General features: G+C 34.7%; 1 protein-coding gene and 1 pseudogene across 1 annotated transcript in view; both read right to left on the bottom strand.

The window, feature by feature from the left end:
- LOC148945352 (zinc finger FYVE domain-containing protein 26-like) overlaps positions 1-3615 on the bottom strand; it is a 39112-nt gene extending 35497 nt beyond the window's left edge. The window contains exons 1-2 of the mRNA XM_089099016.1: positions 3377-3615; positions 710-1604 (exon numbers count right to left, since the gene is read on the bottom strand). Of these exons, the coding sequence (XP_088955142.1) occupies positions 710-1364 (655 nt within the window). The 5' untranslated portion in view covers positions 1365-1604; positions 3377-3615. The remainder of the gene's footprint in view (positions 1-709; positions 1605-3376) is intronic.
- Positions 3616-7104: 3489 nt separating this feature from the next.
- Positions 7105-13270, bottom strand: LOC148945351 (uridine phosphorylase 1 pseudogene; annotated as a pseudogene).
- Between the last annotated feature and the right edge of the window lie 1771 nt (positions 13271-15041).

Genomic DNA, 15041 nt, shown 5'->3' with positions numbered 1-15041 from the left:
AAAATACCAAAATATTTGAAAGAAAAGACTTAAAAAGGCTACAAATAAAAGCAAAAGGTAAAAAAAAGATAAAGGTAAAAGAATCTTTTTCGTTTTTGTGATTTAGATTCAGCATCATCTGATGTCAAACTGTAAAGAAGTCAAGCATATAATTTTTGAAAACAACTACCATATTATTTTAGAAGACAATTATATAAAATCCAGACAAAAAGGTATTTAAACACACTGTTTAGTCTTCAGCTCAAAAGCAAACACAAAAACATAAGCAAAACTTTTACCGCCAGAAAATGATAGAACTAAGGGAGGGGGGTAATCCCCCCCCCCCTTAACGAAGAAGTAGTTTACTTTCGTGTAGTTGTCATATTTGTACCAATCTGTCAAGATAGTCACAAAAGTTTTATAAACATGCATGAGAAAATTGAAAAGTTGCAGATCTAACCTGAAGCGTAATTCCCTCCCTCCCTTCTATGAGCTTGTCAATACAAAAATAAAAATTACTAAAACTTAGTCCCCATCTCCAATTTCCCGTCACAAAATCCTGGATTCACCCCTGCCACCAGGTGATTGGTGCATAATCATAATCAAGAAATGTATATTCTTTGCCACTTCTGTCCATTATTAGCATTATAGATTTTTTGTACTTAGCAGCTGAATAATCAATCGTTCCATCATTTAATTAGTTTCTTGTAACTAATTTTATCGTTCTTACCTTCTTTAATTTCATCCAAATTTTGCCTTTGTGATTGAAGAAAATCTTTTATTTCAGGAAACTCCAGAAAAGGTGGCTGAGTTAAAGCAGCAAGAGATATCGCAGCATCTGTTTTTCCTTCATCAATAAGCTTCTGGAACCTCTCAAGAACTACTCTTAGACAAACAACCAAACCTTCAGGTTTTCCCGTCAACCTCTGCGTTCTCCTCGGCTTAGCATAAGATACTAAATAATCAGGTACATCATCCACCATCCCATGAAATAATCTTACAAAATATACACAGATAGCATTCTCAGAGCTTAAGTAATTCATAATTTTTTGATCGACTTCACACGTATCCTTAGTGCAGCCACAAAAGGCAGCACGTTCTTTTAATTTCAGTCCAGGAGCAGCCGAATTGCTTAAAGAATGGGGTAAACTAATATCAATATTAGACAGATCATTTTCAAAATTCTGAATTTTCTCTTCAGTTATTTTCAAAAATATTGAAGATATAATTGTTTGTGGAGATTGTTCAATCATATCATTTAATGTCTTCCAGTCTACACCATAAGGCAGTAACGTATCATACAAAGTTCTAAGAAATACAGCCAATCCCCTGACTGTACCGTCAGGAAATAATTTTGAAAGTTTATCCAAGGTGTCGAGTTGCATTTTGAGAGTTGAATCCTTTTCAAGGTCACTTAGTAGATTTTAGATTTTAACGCGTAACTGAAAGTGATTTATAACAGCTTTCGGATCTTTAGAATAAGTTCTGGTGAGTAGTGATGAAGATGATGGAAGTCCAAACGGAGCTTGAAAGTCCAATGAATCTCTGTTTTCCAGCAATTTTGAAGCCAGGTATTTTAAATCTTGAACATGATTAAACCACTGTCGCAGGTATACTGGATTTACCTAAATACAAAAAGAATTAGTTTTTATTTGGAAATTATTAGTTTGGAACATGATAGAAAAATAATGGATAGAAAAAACAAGAAAAAGAGAGATAAAATACAAGTAAAAACTGTAATTACAAATCACAATCCCATAAACTCAAAAACTAAAATATATTAAAAAGCAAACGAAAAAGTGAAGGCAATCTTGATTTTAACCTATATTTCGACATAGCTTCTCGCCTCAAAAAAGGTATCTCAAATAAATTATGAGACTGATTTGTACTGTAAACCCCTTACAACTGAGTTTAATATTGTTTTCAATACTGAAGCACTACTTTAAGCGTAGTAATGATTGGACAGTTAATTGAAATCGACAATTTCGTAAAGGTCTCGGCGGCTATAAATTTCACGACCATGAGTTTTATCCCATTCGGATATTCTGTACCACCAGTTTCAATATAAATTGTTTTTACATGCTTTTATTCAAGCCTTTCCAGTGTTTTCGCTAATTTTTGATATTTTAATCTAATTGCTGTTTCTTGGCTAGTTTGCATTCTCTCTTGCTTTTCAATCTCCTTCCTTTTCCTACTACATCTCAATATCTCTCTATAATTTCTTTCCTCTTCATAGTTTATCGCTATTAATTTGATGGGATGGAGGCTTTCTGCCCCAACTCGCTTCACCTTCTATTGATAGTATTAAGTGGTACGGACATGGATGAAAAAGGAATTATCCATGTATTGGCCAAAACACCTTTGATTTTTATTTAGGTTGACAGATTCTTGATTGAAATTAGGTTGACAGATTACAAATTATTTAGGTTGACAGATTCATCGACTAAGATTAAATTTAAGATCTTTCTGGGCAATATATTAGTGAATATATATCTCAAGCGATTTTTATTCTAAAGCATTAGCGAAAGAGGGTGATGAATCCATAGAAGCATAGTATGCTTTATACGGCGATTTTTGTTTAGATTTACTAAAGGATCATGGTTGCGACGTCACACACAACCTAGTACGAGGCAAGCTCAGTACAAAAAAAACTAAAATGTAAATCGTATTTAAAAAAAACGAATAAAAACTACTATTAAATGAGGAAAAATTTCCATTTGCAGCTGACTCAGGAATAGTAACTGTTACTCTTATAGGTAAAAGTTGATTGCGAAAACAAATTTATGGAAATTTCGAGAAGTAGTCTGGAACCCAAGGCCGTACCCAGGATTTTTTTTTCGGATGGTGTTTTACTAAAGGATTTTTTTTTTTTGGAGGGGGGGGGGTACACAAAAAGCCCTCAAAATAAACATAAAAATTTGTTTATACCCATTTTTGTTACGTTTTTACGAGTCAGACAAACATTTCGGGGGGGGGGGTCAGCCCCTACCCCCCTGGGTACGGCCCCTGGTGCTGATTGCTGGAACCCCCTGGTAATGGTCTCAGATTGAAATGAAGACTGCACCATTAGAATCACCATAGCCAAAACCAGAAGTAGAAGAATTGCAGCCCCCCCCCCTCCGCTTGTGCAACAAGGAAAATAACTTTTTTGCATGGGAATCAGTTATGTGTCCCTTATCTTTTTTCTTCGTTGCCACTAGTAGGTGCCACTAGTAGAAACATTATAAAGAGATGTTTAAGGCTCATTTGAGAGCTAGTTTTTATTCTACGTGCTTTTATAAATAACAAAAGTTAATTTTACAAAAGGTCTGATTTTGCTTGAAAGCCTTCGAATATAATCGCGATTGTCAATATAAACTTACACTGAATTACTATGAAATCACCTACTCAAACTCACCTTGACCTCAATTGATTCAGTGTCCACCATATTCAGTAATGTATGCACGCATGGGAAATGTAGACTGCCAGAAACAGCGAGATCAACAGCAACAAATTGCCTGACATGAATGATGTCATCGATCACACTTAGCACCTCACTATAAGGACCATTACTTACTAGATCTTCAACTAGATTTGGGATTGCAGAGGATCCTAAGCTTGACCTAGCTGCCAATCGAAGACCATAAGCAATTAAAGAAGATAGGAATGGTAAAGATGAAACTCAGCATATACACTCCTTAAATAATAGCAAAAAAGAAGACACACATTTATTTATTCGCCTTATTTGTGTAATATAGTAATCACATAGGCAGCAATACAGGAAGTATAAATGTTATAAAACATTAGCTATCAACAGGATTCGAACCTACGAAACGATGAGCACTAGATCCTTGCCTTTTGGCCATGACGATATCGAAAGTCAATCAATTAAATAAGGCTAGCCACCCTACAAAAACAAACAAAAACAAAACACAGAAAAATAAGAAGTTTGCAGACTTAAAAATGAAAAGAAAAGAAAAACAACTAAGTAATAGGGCCGACTTTGGATACCACACATCGTGTTTCAGAAGTGACTTGACTGTAGGCTATATTTACAAAAACAAAATTGGGTTACTAATGCTAAAAAAAAAACTATTATTTCGCGATACCAAAGCATTACAATTTATGGCCTCAATGTTTTTATCGAATGACCAAACAGAAACACGTTAGGGGAAGATGTGTCCTCGCCTTCCCCCCCCCCTCTTCCCTTTAAATTACAGTTATGGCTCGCTTTTATAAATAAAGATGATTTTCAATCAAACCAAGTTAACATAGCAACTAACTAAAATCGATGAGCATTTATGCTGATGACGAAATAATGGCTTATGGGTTATTAAGACTTTAAATATCTGATTTTAGTTTCTTTTTTCTTGGCCCGCAGGCTTTATAGACTAGTTAGGAGAGTCCAGCCTTTGTCCCAAAAGACATCATCTCCTCCTTCCACCTTCCCATATCAGTACTAAAACCCGTGACAAAAACCAACTGGTGCCACGAAAATGAAGGACAAATCGCATATGAATTCTTTTGTGTCTTCTATTGTGTCTTTTGTGTCTTTACCAGCAATGACCAGTGCGTTTCTTTATTTTTTTCTTTAAAAACAATTTGCATTTAGTCTGGCTTCGGCCATGACTATAATTGCTGTTTCGTTGGCAAATGATACTGATTATTTTTGATTGATAAAAGTAAATCACTGGCTTTAATATAAAATCAGCTTCAATGGAAGGTGAGAACCTTCACCCATGAAAGTATTAAGGCTTTAGTAGTTTGGCAACCGAAAACGGCCTTGTCGTCAAAGTTGTCACTCTCAAAATGTATCACTTTAAAATTACTCTCACTCATAAAATTAGTTTTGAAATGCTATCCATATTGTAATTGAAAAAACATCAGTAACCAAATTCCTCATTATTTGTTGTTTTTTAAATTTTCATATTTGGGAGACTCCATTCATCTCAGCAGTGTTAAATATCCAAATAATAAAAAAAAAAAGAAAAAAAAAACATTATTCAGCTGTAATGTTTTTGACAGATGTCATTGAATTTGCAGGGTTCAAAATCGCGAACTCCAGAGTCACCCAGTGCTTCATGGAGGCACTAACAGTTACTTCAAAATTTAAAATGGCAACCCTTTCAAAGTATTCCACATTTGGGTCTTACTTGAGAAATGAAGATTTGATTTCAGCTTGGTAATGCGGCACCCATAGCTGTAATTCAGCTGTAGCAGCACACTGCGGGGCCGACGTAAGGACCTTAGTAGTCAAGAAGCGTCGTTAATCCAATACAAACATACATACATACTTGAGAAATGAAGCAGATTAAAAAAAAAAATAATAATAAAATAATGATTCAGTTGACAGTTACAAATCCTTGAAAGACAATAAAATAAGCTTAAGTTACAACAGCCGTGTCACCAAAACTGTCTAAGTCATGTTTGAAAAAGTAAGGTAGATAAGTAAAACTAAGTAAATTAGGTAAGTAGTTTCGTTTATAACGCTTCACAGCGGATCAACTGGCGCTTTCAGGTACAAACCCTAATTCCAGTAAAATCAATATTTTCAAAAACAACTGTATTTTCGGGATTTTGAACATTAACTGGAAACGACATTGCAAACCGGAAAGTATGTTCTATATCGCGCAAGCCCGTAGTAAGAGGTATTTTACCCCAGCGAAGATGGCACTGCTCAGGAGATGTTACCCGTTTTTACGAGCAGCGGAAGATACACTCTTCAGAACCGTACTGGAGCGGTAGCCAGGCAAAGCCCGAAGCAGAGGAAGACCGAAACATGTAGTGCGTTACACTTACCAGTGGGACTGGAAGTACATCAACACGGTGGCCCAAAAACAGTAAAAAGATGTAAAGGCAGTAACACATGTGGTGGATGACTGGCGGTTCGGTCCAAACGCCCCTGGTCCAGATTGGTCGTCCTTTTAGTGGCACAGGGGAAACCAAGGTCACAGGCCAGGTAGATTTAAAGACTTGATACTAATTTTGGAATTGCGATACCCAGTCTCAGATATTCCACTTTTAAGGTACACATTAAGGTAAACTCCAAACGTTACGGTTTTTTTTTAGATATGTGACAAGATGGATGTTTTAGAAAGCAGATTCAGACAGCGATCTGATTCAGTCAAAGCTTTTCCATTGGGGTGTATTAATCATTTGTGAGTCATTGTTATTGTAGTTTTTAGTGTTTGCGATGATAAGTGTTTTTTTTTTATGTATAGAGGGTTCAAATAAATTATTATTATTATTTTCTGGTAAACTCTCTCCCTCATAAATCGTTTTCTGGACAAATTTTCTCTAATATTCTAAAGACGGCAGCAGAGCCGGGTGAACTGAACTTCATGCGAAATCAGCTGAAATATCCATTCATGAAAATCTTTGAAAATTTCATTTACTTAGCTCAACTATTTTCTTAAAAATATTAAAGGAGCTTGTCCATAGAAATATCTGAAAAGCCCATAGACTCGACTCCCTCTAGTGAATTCTTAAACATCTAGATGATCAGTAATATTTCGATCCTTTTCATAGTAACTAAGTGCAAACTGACCAGTAAATTATAAAATTCAAAATATTCTACGAAGAAAACATTTATAGAACATAGTTTTGCCTTTGAGGCTAAGAATATCTAGTTTTATCCAATCTTATTTCTGTGGTCTTGTATTTTTACCACACAGGGGTAGCCTCTTGTTTCATACATCTCATCCGAGTTTTTTTATTATTGTTTGTGTAGATGTTTTTGGAAGAATATATCTTTATCTATTTAGGTTTCTACTCTTTAGATACAGCTTTCTATTGGCTCTACTGCTAATTTTTGATTTGTTTATTTTTTGTACTTTCAATAGAATCTTGAATCCTGATATTCAAACAATTGAGGTTCCGCCTGTAATAACCATTTTTTAGCTATTTTTTTTCGTTGGGCTCATTCAACCATAAACTGGTGTAAAACATGAGGAAACCTTTGTTTCTTTTTCTTCCTTCAGAGAAGAAAGATCCTTCAGAGATTGGCTCCTTCTTTTTTCTTGTTTTACGAAGTCCAGCATAGCCCTTCATTTAGTTTTTGCATATTTTGTTTGGACCTTTCTTCTGGGGAAAAAAAACTGGAAGAAAGAGCAAAAAAAATGTTACCTTCAGCAACCCTGGAGAATTTCATTTCGGTGAAAACTTCACAGGACTATTAACAGCCCGCAATACAGCACTTTTATCAAATGATATCAATTTATGTCTCAAGTCCTCAAATCCTTTTGAGAATACAACTTCCTGGCCTTCAACTGTGTCCCAGAGATTCCACATCTTAAGTATGTCACATGTCTGCGATTGACTTCGAGCAAGAAGGCACAAAGTAATTAGTTCAGTCGGTGAACAGAGAAGTTTATTAACAATGGACGGTTCATCTCGTTTATTTCCTGCTAACCTCCGACGCGGATGTCGACGCCCGTGTTTGACAATCACTTCTGGAGAGGTCTAAAATAAAATTAAACTACCTTTGGTTTATTTTATAATATATACAAAAGCTGAGCTTCTGAACAGATAAATCTAAGATATCATGGGATTCGATATGCAGACACTATTATTGGGTCTTTTTTTTTTTTTTTTTTAAGTAGTTAATGCTGTAGATTTTCTCCGTTTTGACTTTTTAAATCAGCGTTGGTTCACAACAAAGAATAAGTTTTAACCGCTAAATAATGTCTTAGACCACATTGCAAAACTTACAAGAGATAAAAAACAATTTTCAAGAGAAAATTTAAGAGAGAAAAAACGGATTTAGTTTAAACAAAGCAGTGAAACAAAAGCAAAAAAAGCAATAACATAACTTTAAATAATAAAAAATCCGAATATTTCAGCTCCACGTCCGGGAGCCTTTTTCAGCGACAAAAAAACTTAAATGGAAAAAAATAATAATAAAACACAAAAACAAAATCTTTTAAATTTTATTTAAATTAAAACCATTTTTTTTTCTCTTAAACTTTTGTAAGTTTAACCGCTTTTTATCCATAAACTCCATATATATCAAACATCTTAAATAGACACCGTCTATATTTACATCATCGATCATATTTTATTCATGTTGTAAGATTGACGTCACATACATGTTACTTCTCTTGAAAGATACATTATGCAAGGCACATTCATGGAAAGCTGTTTCTAATGTAGGTGGCGAGACCCCCATTGACTTCCCTAAATTTGAGTTGTCCAATTCTTTTTTTTTCAAATAAGAAATACAAGTAATTATGGGGAATACCCATGGCCCCACCTTTGGGTCTTGTTACCATAGTAATATGACACATTGAAACCTACGGTTTGGCACGCATTAAAACTTAGCCTTTGAGCACGCTTTAGGCAATTTCTATAAAAGGGTTAGTTGATTTTGGATTCTTAAACGTATTTCTTAAGTATTAAGAAATACTATTTGAAATTAATCCTTTGCAGAGATAAATAGTAAAAATTAGACTAAGCAAAACTTAAGAAAATCTTCTACAGAGAATTTGAAAATAAATATACACAAGCTAATAGTAAACTCCAATTAAAGTCAACTTAAATTAGAGACATATTCGCTGGATTGTTCCACGGTGACATCTGTAAGGTTATAAGGTTAAAATTTAGATTGCTTAAAAATTTAAGAAAAGTACAAAAAAAACACGGAGTAGAGAGCACCATTTCTGAAGAAAAATAGCTAAAAGGTCACCAAATTTGCTAAATCGGATGAAACACAATACGTGGAGGGAAAGTTTTATATTTCTTGGATATGGCACCGGTAGTGGCAACCCTGAAAACACAGCAAGAGTTGGCTCTCTTTTCAAAGGGAGTTTTTTGTTTTATTTAAATTTTTGTTTTTTTCTTAGAATTACGGTCCAATTTCAAGAGAAAAAATTCCTATTAAACAGTTCATGGCATCAAATTGTAAATAAAACGTGACAAAAAAAATCTATTTTATTTTAAAAATTATATTTCGTGCCAATAGTAAACGAAACTCTTAAGAGACACATATAATGTATAAATCACCAAACCTCAATTTTATGCTGATTCTGACTATATAGAACTTATCAGAGGCAACGCTATTTCGTTGCCTATAGTAAAGGCCATACGGCTCCAATGTTTTATTATTTATTTTTTCCCAGAGGTACTTCATATAGAAAGGGTCGTCGTATAAACTTCAAAGGGAGCCCATTCGATTGGAAATCGAGAGTTCTAGTGCCATGGTCAAAGGTGACTGTAAGGCAACTAACATCCCTTCCACGCCCACCATTTCCCCAAAAACATCCAATCAAAATTTTGAGATAGCAATTTTGTTCTACGTAGTTGATTTCTAGATAGAAATTATGTTTTTTAGGAAGATACACCCCCCCCCCCCCAGCCCTCACGGCACGTGTTTTAAATTATGCCCTGGGGGCATCTAAGGTTTCTATAGAAATCTTTGTCGTAAAAACTTCAAAAAGACTCATCCGATTGGAAATTCAAAGGGCTAGTACCCTTTTTAATAGTCGAAAGTGATTGGCGGGGCAACTAGAAAAAGTAAAATTTCTGATTGGGGGGAGTTTAAAAAGTAAAATTTCTTACGTACCTGCAGTGCAGTGTATAATAGAGTTTTTGTTTCTCGTCTTTGTAATTTGTTCGATTATGTGTAATGTGTTGTAATTTGTTTTTTGTGTGTGTTTTTTCTTTTTCAGTGATACTCCGTCTTTTGTACCTTTTTTTGACGGGAAATAAATAAATAAATATTTTCTTTTAATATGGCCGTAATTCCATATGAATCATCACCAAGTCAAACAAGATCATGATTTGATCTAACTCCTCAAAGAAATGCCAAAACTTCATATGATACGGCGGTAATATACTATTGAACCGTCATGAATGCAAGTGAGATTGAAACCATAGTTGCTTTAGTGATGATTCATTTCGAATTACCAACATATTAAAGGAAACTCCAAAATCTTTTTGAAGATAGAAGAAATGCTGTGTTCCTGACTGTAGATAGTCTATTAGGCCTACCACGTTCGACTTAAAATGTTGACCTTTAATATTTTAATTCAAAGACCACTTTTTCCTTCTAAATACGCCTGCATTGAATCAGAACATTCCAGAGTAAACGTGACTATACATTTCAAATTTATCATTCAAGAGAAACTACCCTCTAAACTACCCTCTGATGCCATGATAAAAAAGCAACAGAGCAAACAATAACAAGCCTATTAAATAGCAATGATATACAGTAAATCAAGAAGGAAATTTTTTGGCTAGCTAAAAAAAAATAAACAGCAAAATAGGGACTTTTTCTGAATATAGGGGCTTTTTCTGAATATAGGGACTTTTTTGGGACCAATGTGATATTAGATACCATTAGGGACTTTGGAGACCAATGTATGACCCCGGCACTTATGGATCCATATGGATATGATCAGAAACAACAATTGCTAATTATGTAACACGAAAAACAGTAAGTAAAAAAGCAATCATAATAAACAAAAAATCAATTAGAATATTGATGAACACATATCCACACCTAAATTATTCTAATAATTCCTTGGTTTAATCTCAACAGAAGTAATACCCCCCCCCCGGTGTGACCTGCTATGAATCATGGTTATAGTTGTAGCAGTAATCGTGGATGCAGCGGTAGCTAAGTGGATGCAGCGGTAGTAAAAGACGATCAGGATCCATAGTATATAAAAGACAATAGCTTGATACACCCCTAAAAATAGTGTCAGATCGAAACAAAAAGCACGCCATTACAATTATCTAATGGGCCGAAAACCCTATCTAGGACACTTATGGTCCCTTGGATTGAACAACAAGGGAAATCCATTGCCTTGAACAACAAGGAAAATCACTTTTTTGCATGGGAAGCATCTTTTTTTTCCGTTTTATCCTTCTCCGCAGCTAGAAGGCCACTGGAACATTAGAAAAAGCTGTTCAGGGGCCCATGTTAAAGGAAATTTTTACATCTAGTCGATTTAGTAATTAACAAAAATTAATATTTAAAATAAAAGGTTTTTCGACAAAAAACTACATTTTCTTATACAAAATGAGAAATGACGACATAAACGTAGGCTACAACCTTAAATGACGTACAAATGTATACAAGGCAGCATCAAAAATCAAGATTATGCAGCCAAGTAATACGCAAAAAGTCGAGGGTTCGTACAAAGAACTAAGTTATTATTTGAATAAAGTGTCAAGAAGACTCAATGATAATGGTCGAAGCGTTATTTATAGTTAAAGACACAGTAAAAATAAAATTTATAGTAAAGAACGAACTCCAGCCTATAGTGACTCAAATATTAAAATGAATCCTCATATGCATGACTATGCAACACACTTATCTTCTGACAAAATAATATAATAATAGCATCTTTTGAAAAGTTGATTCTCTGGGGTATGGTGCCATATTTGCCTGCGCTACACTGCATCAAATGAAATTTTAATTTTCATAGACTATGAAAACAGATTTTACTCTTTTACCAAACATATCAGGAAAATAAATTTTGGCACAAGTGATCTTTGAAAAATAATCGAAATTTTACTAATTTATTTTTTATAATTTTATTCCTTAGCAATAAAAAAAATCATACCAGTTTATTTAAAGGTCTGGATCATAAAAAAAATTTCAGATTTGAAAGCATCAAAAGTTCTATAAATCCAAGACTGACTGTTAAAATAAATTGTCAGTAGTGAAAATTCTTTATTTTTAGAAGTTATTTCTCCACGTCCGTTTTGTACGTTTTTGGTCATTTGTAAAAAGAGTCAGAACTTGGATAAAGGATAACAAGCTTTTTATTCAACCGAAAATATGGAGCAACAAAACAACATGAAACAAACAGAAATTATTCCGTGATGAGGGAAGCTGCCCCTTCCTCAACCCTCACTCTTCACGCTAAAGTTTTCATAATTGAACAAACACACTTATCTTTTGACAATATAATTAAAAAAAATTAAATAAAATTACTTTTTTACAAAAGAATGCGGTTGCATTTACAAGATGATGCCATACTTTAAGGGTTTACGTATAAAACTGAACGCTGGTACAGTTATGTCGTGGTTGTACAGGTAGATGCAACTAGACAAAGACCAACACGGTCCAGAGTTACCAAAAATTAGTCTGGAAACCCTATAAATTGTATCATATCGAAACAAAAAAATCATACTTCGATCCAGTTTAAAGTTTCCTTTCTTTTGGATAAATATATTGGAAAGGCCGAGTTTCTTAAGGCAACACAAAGCTTCTGGTTTCCCACCCGGTACATAATTTATATTAAAATCTAAGAATGGGTTAAAATATCTCAATAGTCTTGAAAAGTACATATTATGTACTTTTCCAAAGACTAATAAAAGTTTACCGCATCTAGAAGGATGAATTAAGATGATTTTTAATATATCTAGATACTAATTTTTGAGGTCTGGTTTGCCATTCTTCTCGTTCTTCTTTTGTAGAATTTATTTGGTCACCATTTAATCTGTTAAGCAAGGTTACACAAACGATGGCCGCTCGAATACCAGCATGGTGAGTTAGTGCTCCAAAAATAACTGCCTCCATTTCAATATTTCGAACACCATTCTGATGAAGTTTAGTCAAATATGCAATCTTATCAGCCTCACTATATTCACAGAAAGCCCCATCCAGTCTTCCTTGGCCTTCGTAAAAGTCATCAGCGCACATTGTCTTCCCTATGGTTGTGTCCCATGCATCTTCAGGTCTTACAAGATTCTTTAAGTCCGCGGCTAAGTTGGAGTCAAGTTTTGATGGGCGACTCATTTTCTTACCAAGCACAGGAAGGTCAAAATTAGGCTCACTATATCCATTCAAAGCTTCACTAGTTATCACAATGTTTCCACCGTCAATACCAATTCCTCCACAGGTTCCTATCCTGAAGAAAACTGGATCCTTTACTTGTGCATGGTACATAAGCTTAATCATCTCATGAAGCAAAATACCAATAGATGGGACACCCATCCCATGACTCAATGAAAGTACAAGTCCAACATTAAACATTGAGTTTCTGTTCCCTGGCTTTGAAATATCTAAAAGAGTAGTACCGGTTGGCAGACTATACCCTATCTCCTTCATGATGAAATACGCAAACTCTTTCATGCGAGCTGGCGTGCCACCCATGCAAACAAACTGAACATCACCAAATAATGCGTGTAGATCCTGAGACTCCGTATCTAAATGAATGTGGTACAATGTATCACTAGGCATCCGCTCAAGATGAGGGTTCTTAACGTGAATTAATTCCTTCTTCCCAGCCTCTGACTCTCCATCAAACTGTGATTTACACTGGTTATTACAAGAATTTGAAATATTACTTTGTTGCATCATTATATAACGATTAAGTGTTCTGTTAAGCGTCATGTTAAAGGCGGTTCTACGCAACACGCAAACAAAGATCTATAGTAAATGAGATTTAGTCCCCAATGAAAATTTCTCAAAACTCCAGTAGAGACAGAGAATCTGAATATCTTTTGCACTTCTTCGACTGTGCAAAAACTAAAAACTTCGTTTGAGGCGAAATGAAGAATATAATAATATTTTTACCGTCATATATACGTGGATAACGATATTTTTAGCGTAAAGTCAAGCGTAAAGAGCAATGGTATAAGGGCTGCCACTCCCTAACTTGCGGGATAATTTCTATTTGTTTCCAATTTTAGTGCCACTCTTTACTTTACTTTCAAGGAAAAACTTTTTTTAATTAATTTATGTCCGTTTTAATACCATCCCCAGTGCTGCCGTAAAAATAAGAAGGGCTACCACCCTCTCAAAATCAGATGTTAATTCCGTAACCGTTAGAATGTGCATTCAATTCATGCGAAGCACCTCTTGTAGAAAAGTCAATAGACAGGACATACTCTTCAGGGGCTTAAGCACTCTCCTCCATTAAGGGAATCGATTGGTCAACAACCTATTAGAAAATGTGCAAGTATACAGTGAACTTTACCTGTTCGTTTTATTGGATAAGCTCTGCCTTAGAAAAAAAAACAGACGAAACAAATGAATAAGTATCCATAATTATCCTTCTCGAAAAAAATTCCTACTTTGGTAGATAAGGACTTAAAACCTCTACAGTAGGGTTCTCTAATACGTAGAATTTGATAGTATAGTTTTTGTTAAGGTCCCTTCCCTTTTCGAGGATTTTTTGCCCTTTTTTTGAAAATTAGGGACATTTTCTCAGGTTACAAACTTTTGATTAGTAGCTTTAAACTTTCTTTTGCGTAATTCTTGGGCATATTACGCATCAAATATGTCTTATGTTTTTCTAATGCCTAGAATCACCATTACATGCTGATTATTTTAATGTAGCTTGTGTACTGTTATCAAAATCCTTTTCTAGAGTTTTGATTACTATTAAAGCGAGTCCACGGACTGTTTGGAAAACATTCAATTATCTCCACTTTTCCTAATCCGATTGGGTGCGGGTCTCAATCGATTAGAATAATTGAAGTTCTACTGTGCCTAATAATATATGACATAATAAAAAAAAATTGCGAAATTGTTTGTCCCTGACAGGAAAAAAATTTTACATTTTGTCCCCGACTCCTTTGGCTAACAACATGTATGCTCCATTTCTGACCCACTGGGTTGACAGTATCTGCAGTGGGTTAACAGTATATGCTCCATTTCTGATCCATTTGGGTTAGCAGTGTCAAGTTTTGTCTCTGATCCCCTTTATTAGCTGTTTATAAGCTTCACCTTCAACCTTCATAGGCAACCCTGTTGGTAAATACTACGTAAAATTGGTCTCCGATTCCTTTTGTTAGTAGGGAGGGGTCATGAGTTCCCGGGCCTACATAATTTATGCATGTTTTTATGGTTTTTGTCACTAAGAATGAAAAAAAAGGATTTTTCTCACTTTGATGTATTTTCATGGTTTATTGATTCTAATGGAGTCAATGACACCTCTTTCAAGGTCAATTGATTTGTTGTTGTTCGTCCAAGTGTATTGTCTCCGGAGTGAAGTTTGCACATGCGCATTAACGGGAAGAGATATATTGATCTAGGACAAGAGTGGGAAGTGGATTTCTGAGAATTTGATTACATAAAAGAAGGGGACAGAATTTCTGAGAAATTGATTTGCATAATCGAGGGGAAT

Source organism: Artemia sp. Qi Xiang Cuo, chromosome 13, assembly GCF_049724085.1.
Source record: "Artemia sp. Qi Xiang Cuo chromosome 13, ASM4972408v1, whole genome shotgun sequence".
Classification (NCBI taxonomy): Eukaryota; Metazoa; Arthropoda; class Branchiopoda; order Anostraca; family Artemiidae; genus Artemia; species Artemia sp. Qi Xiang Cuo.
The sequence above is the reverse complement of the archived record's forward strand: the minus strand, read 5'-3'. Positions and strand labels throughout refer to the sequence as shown.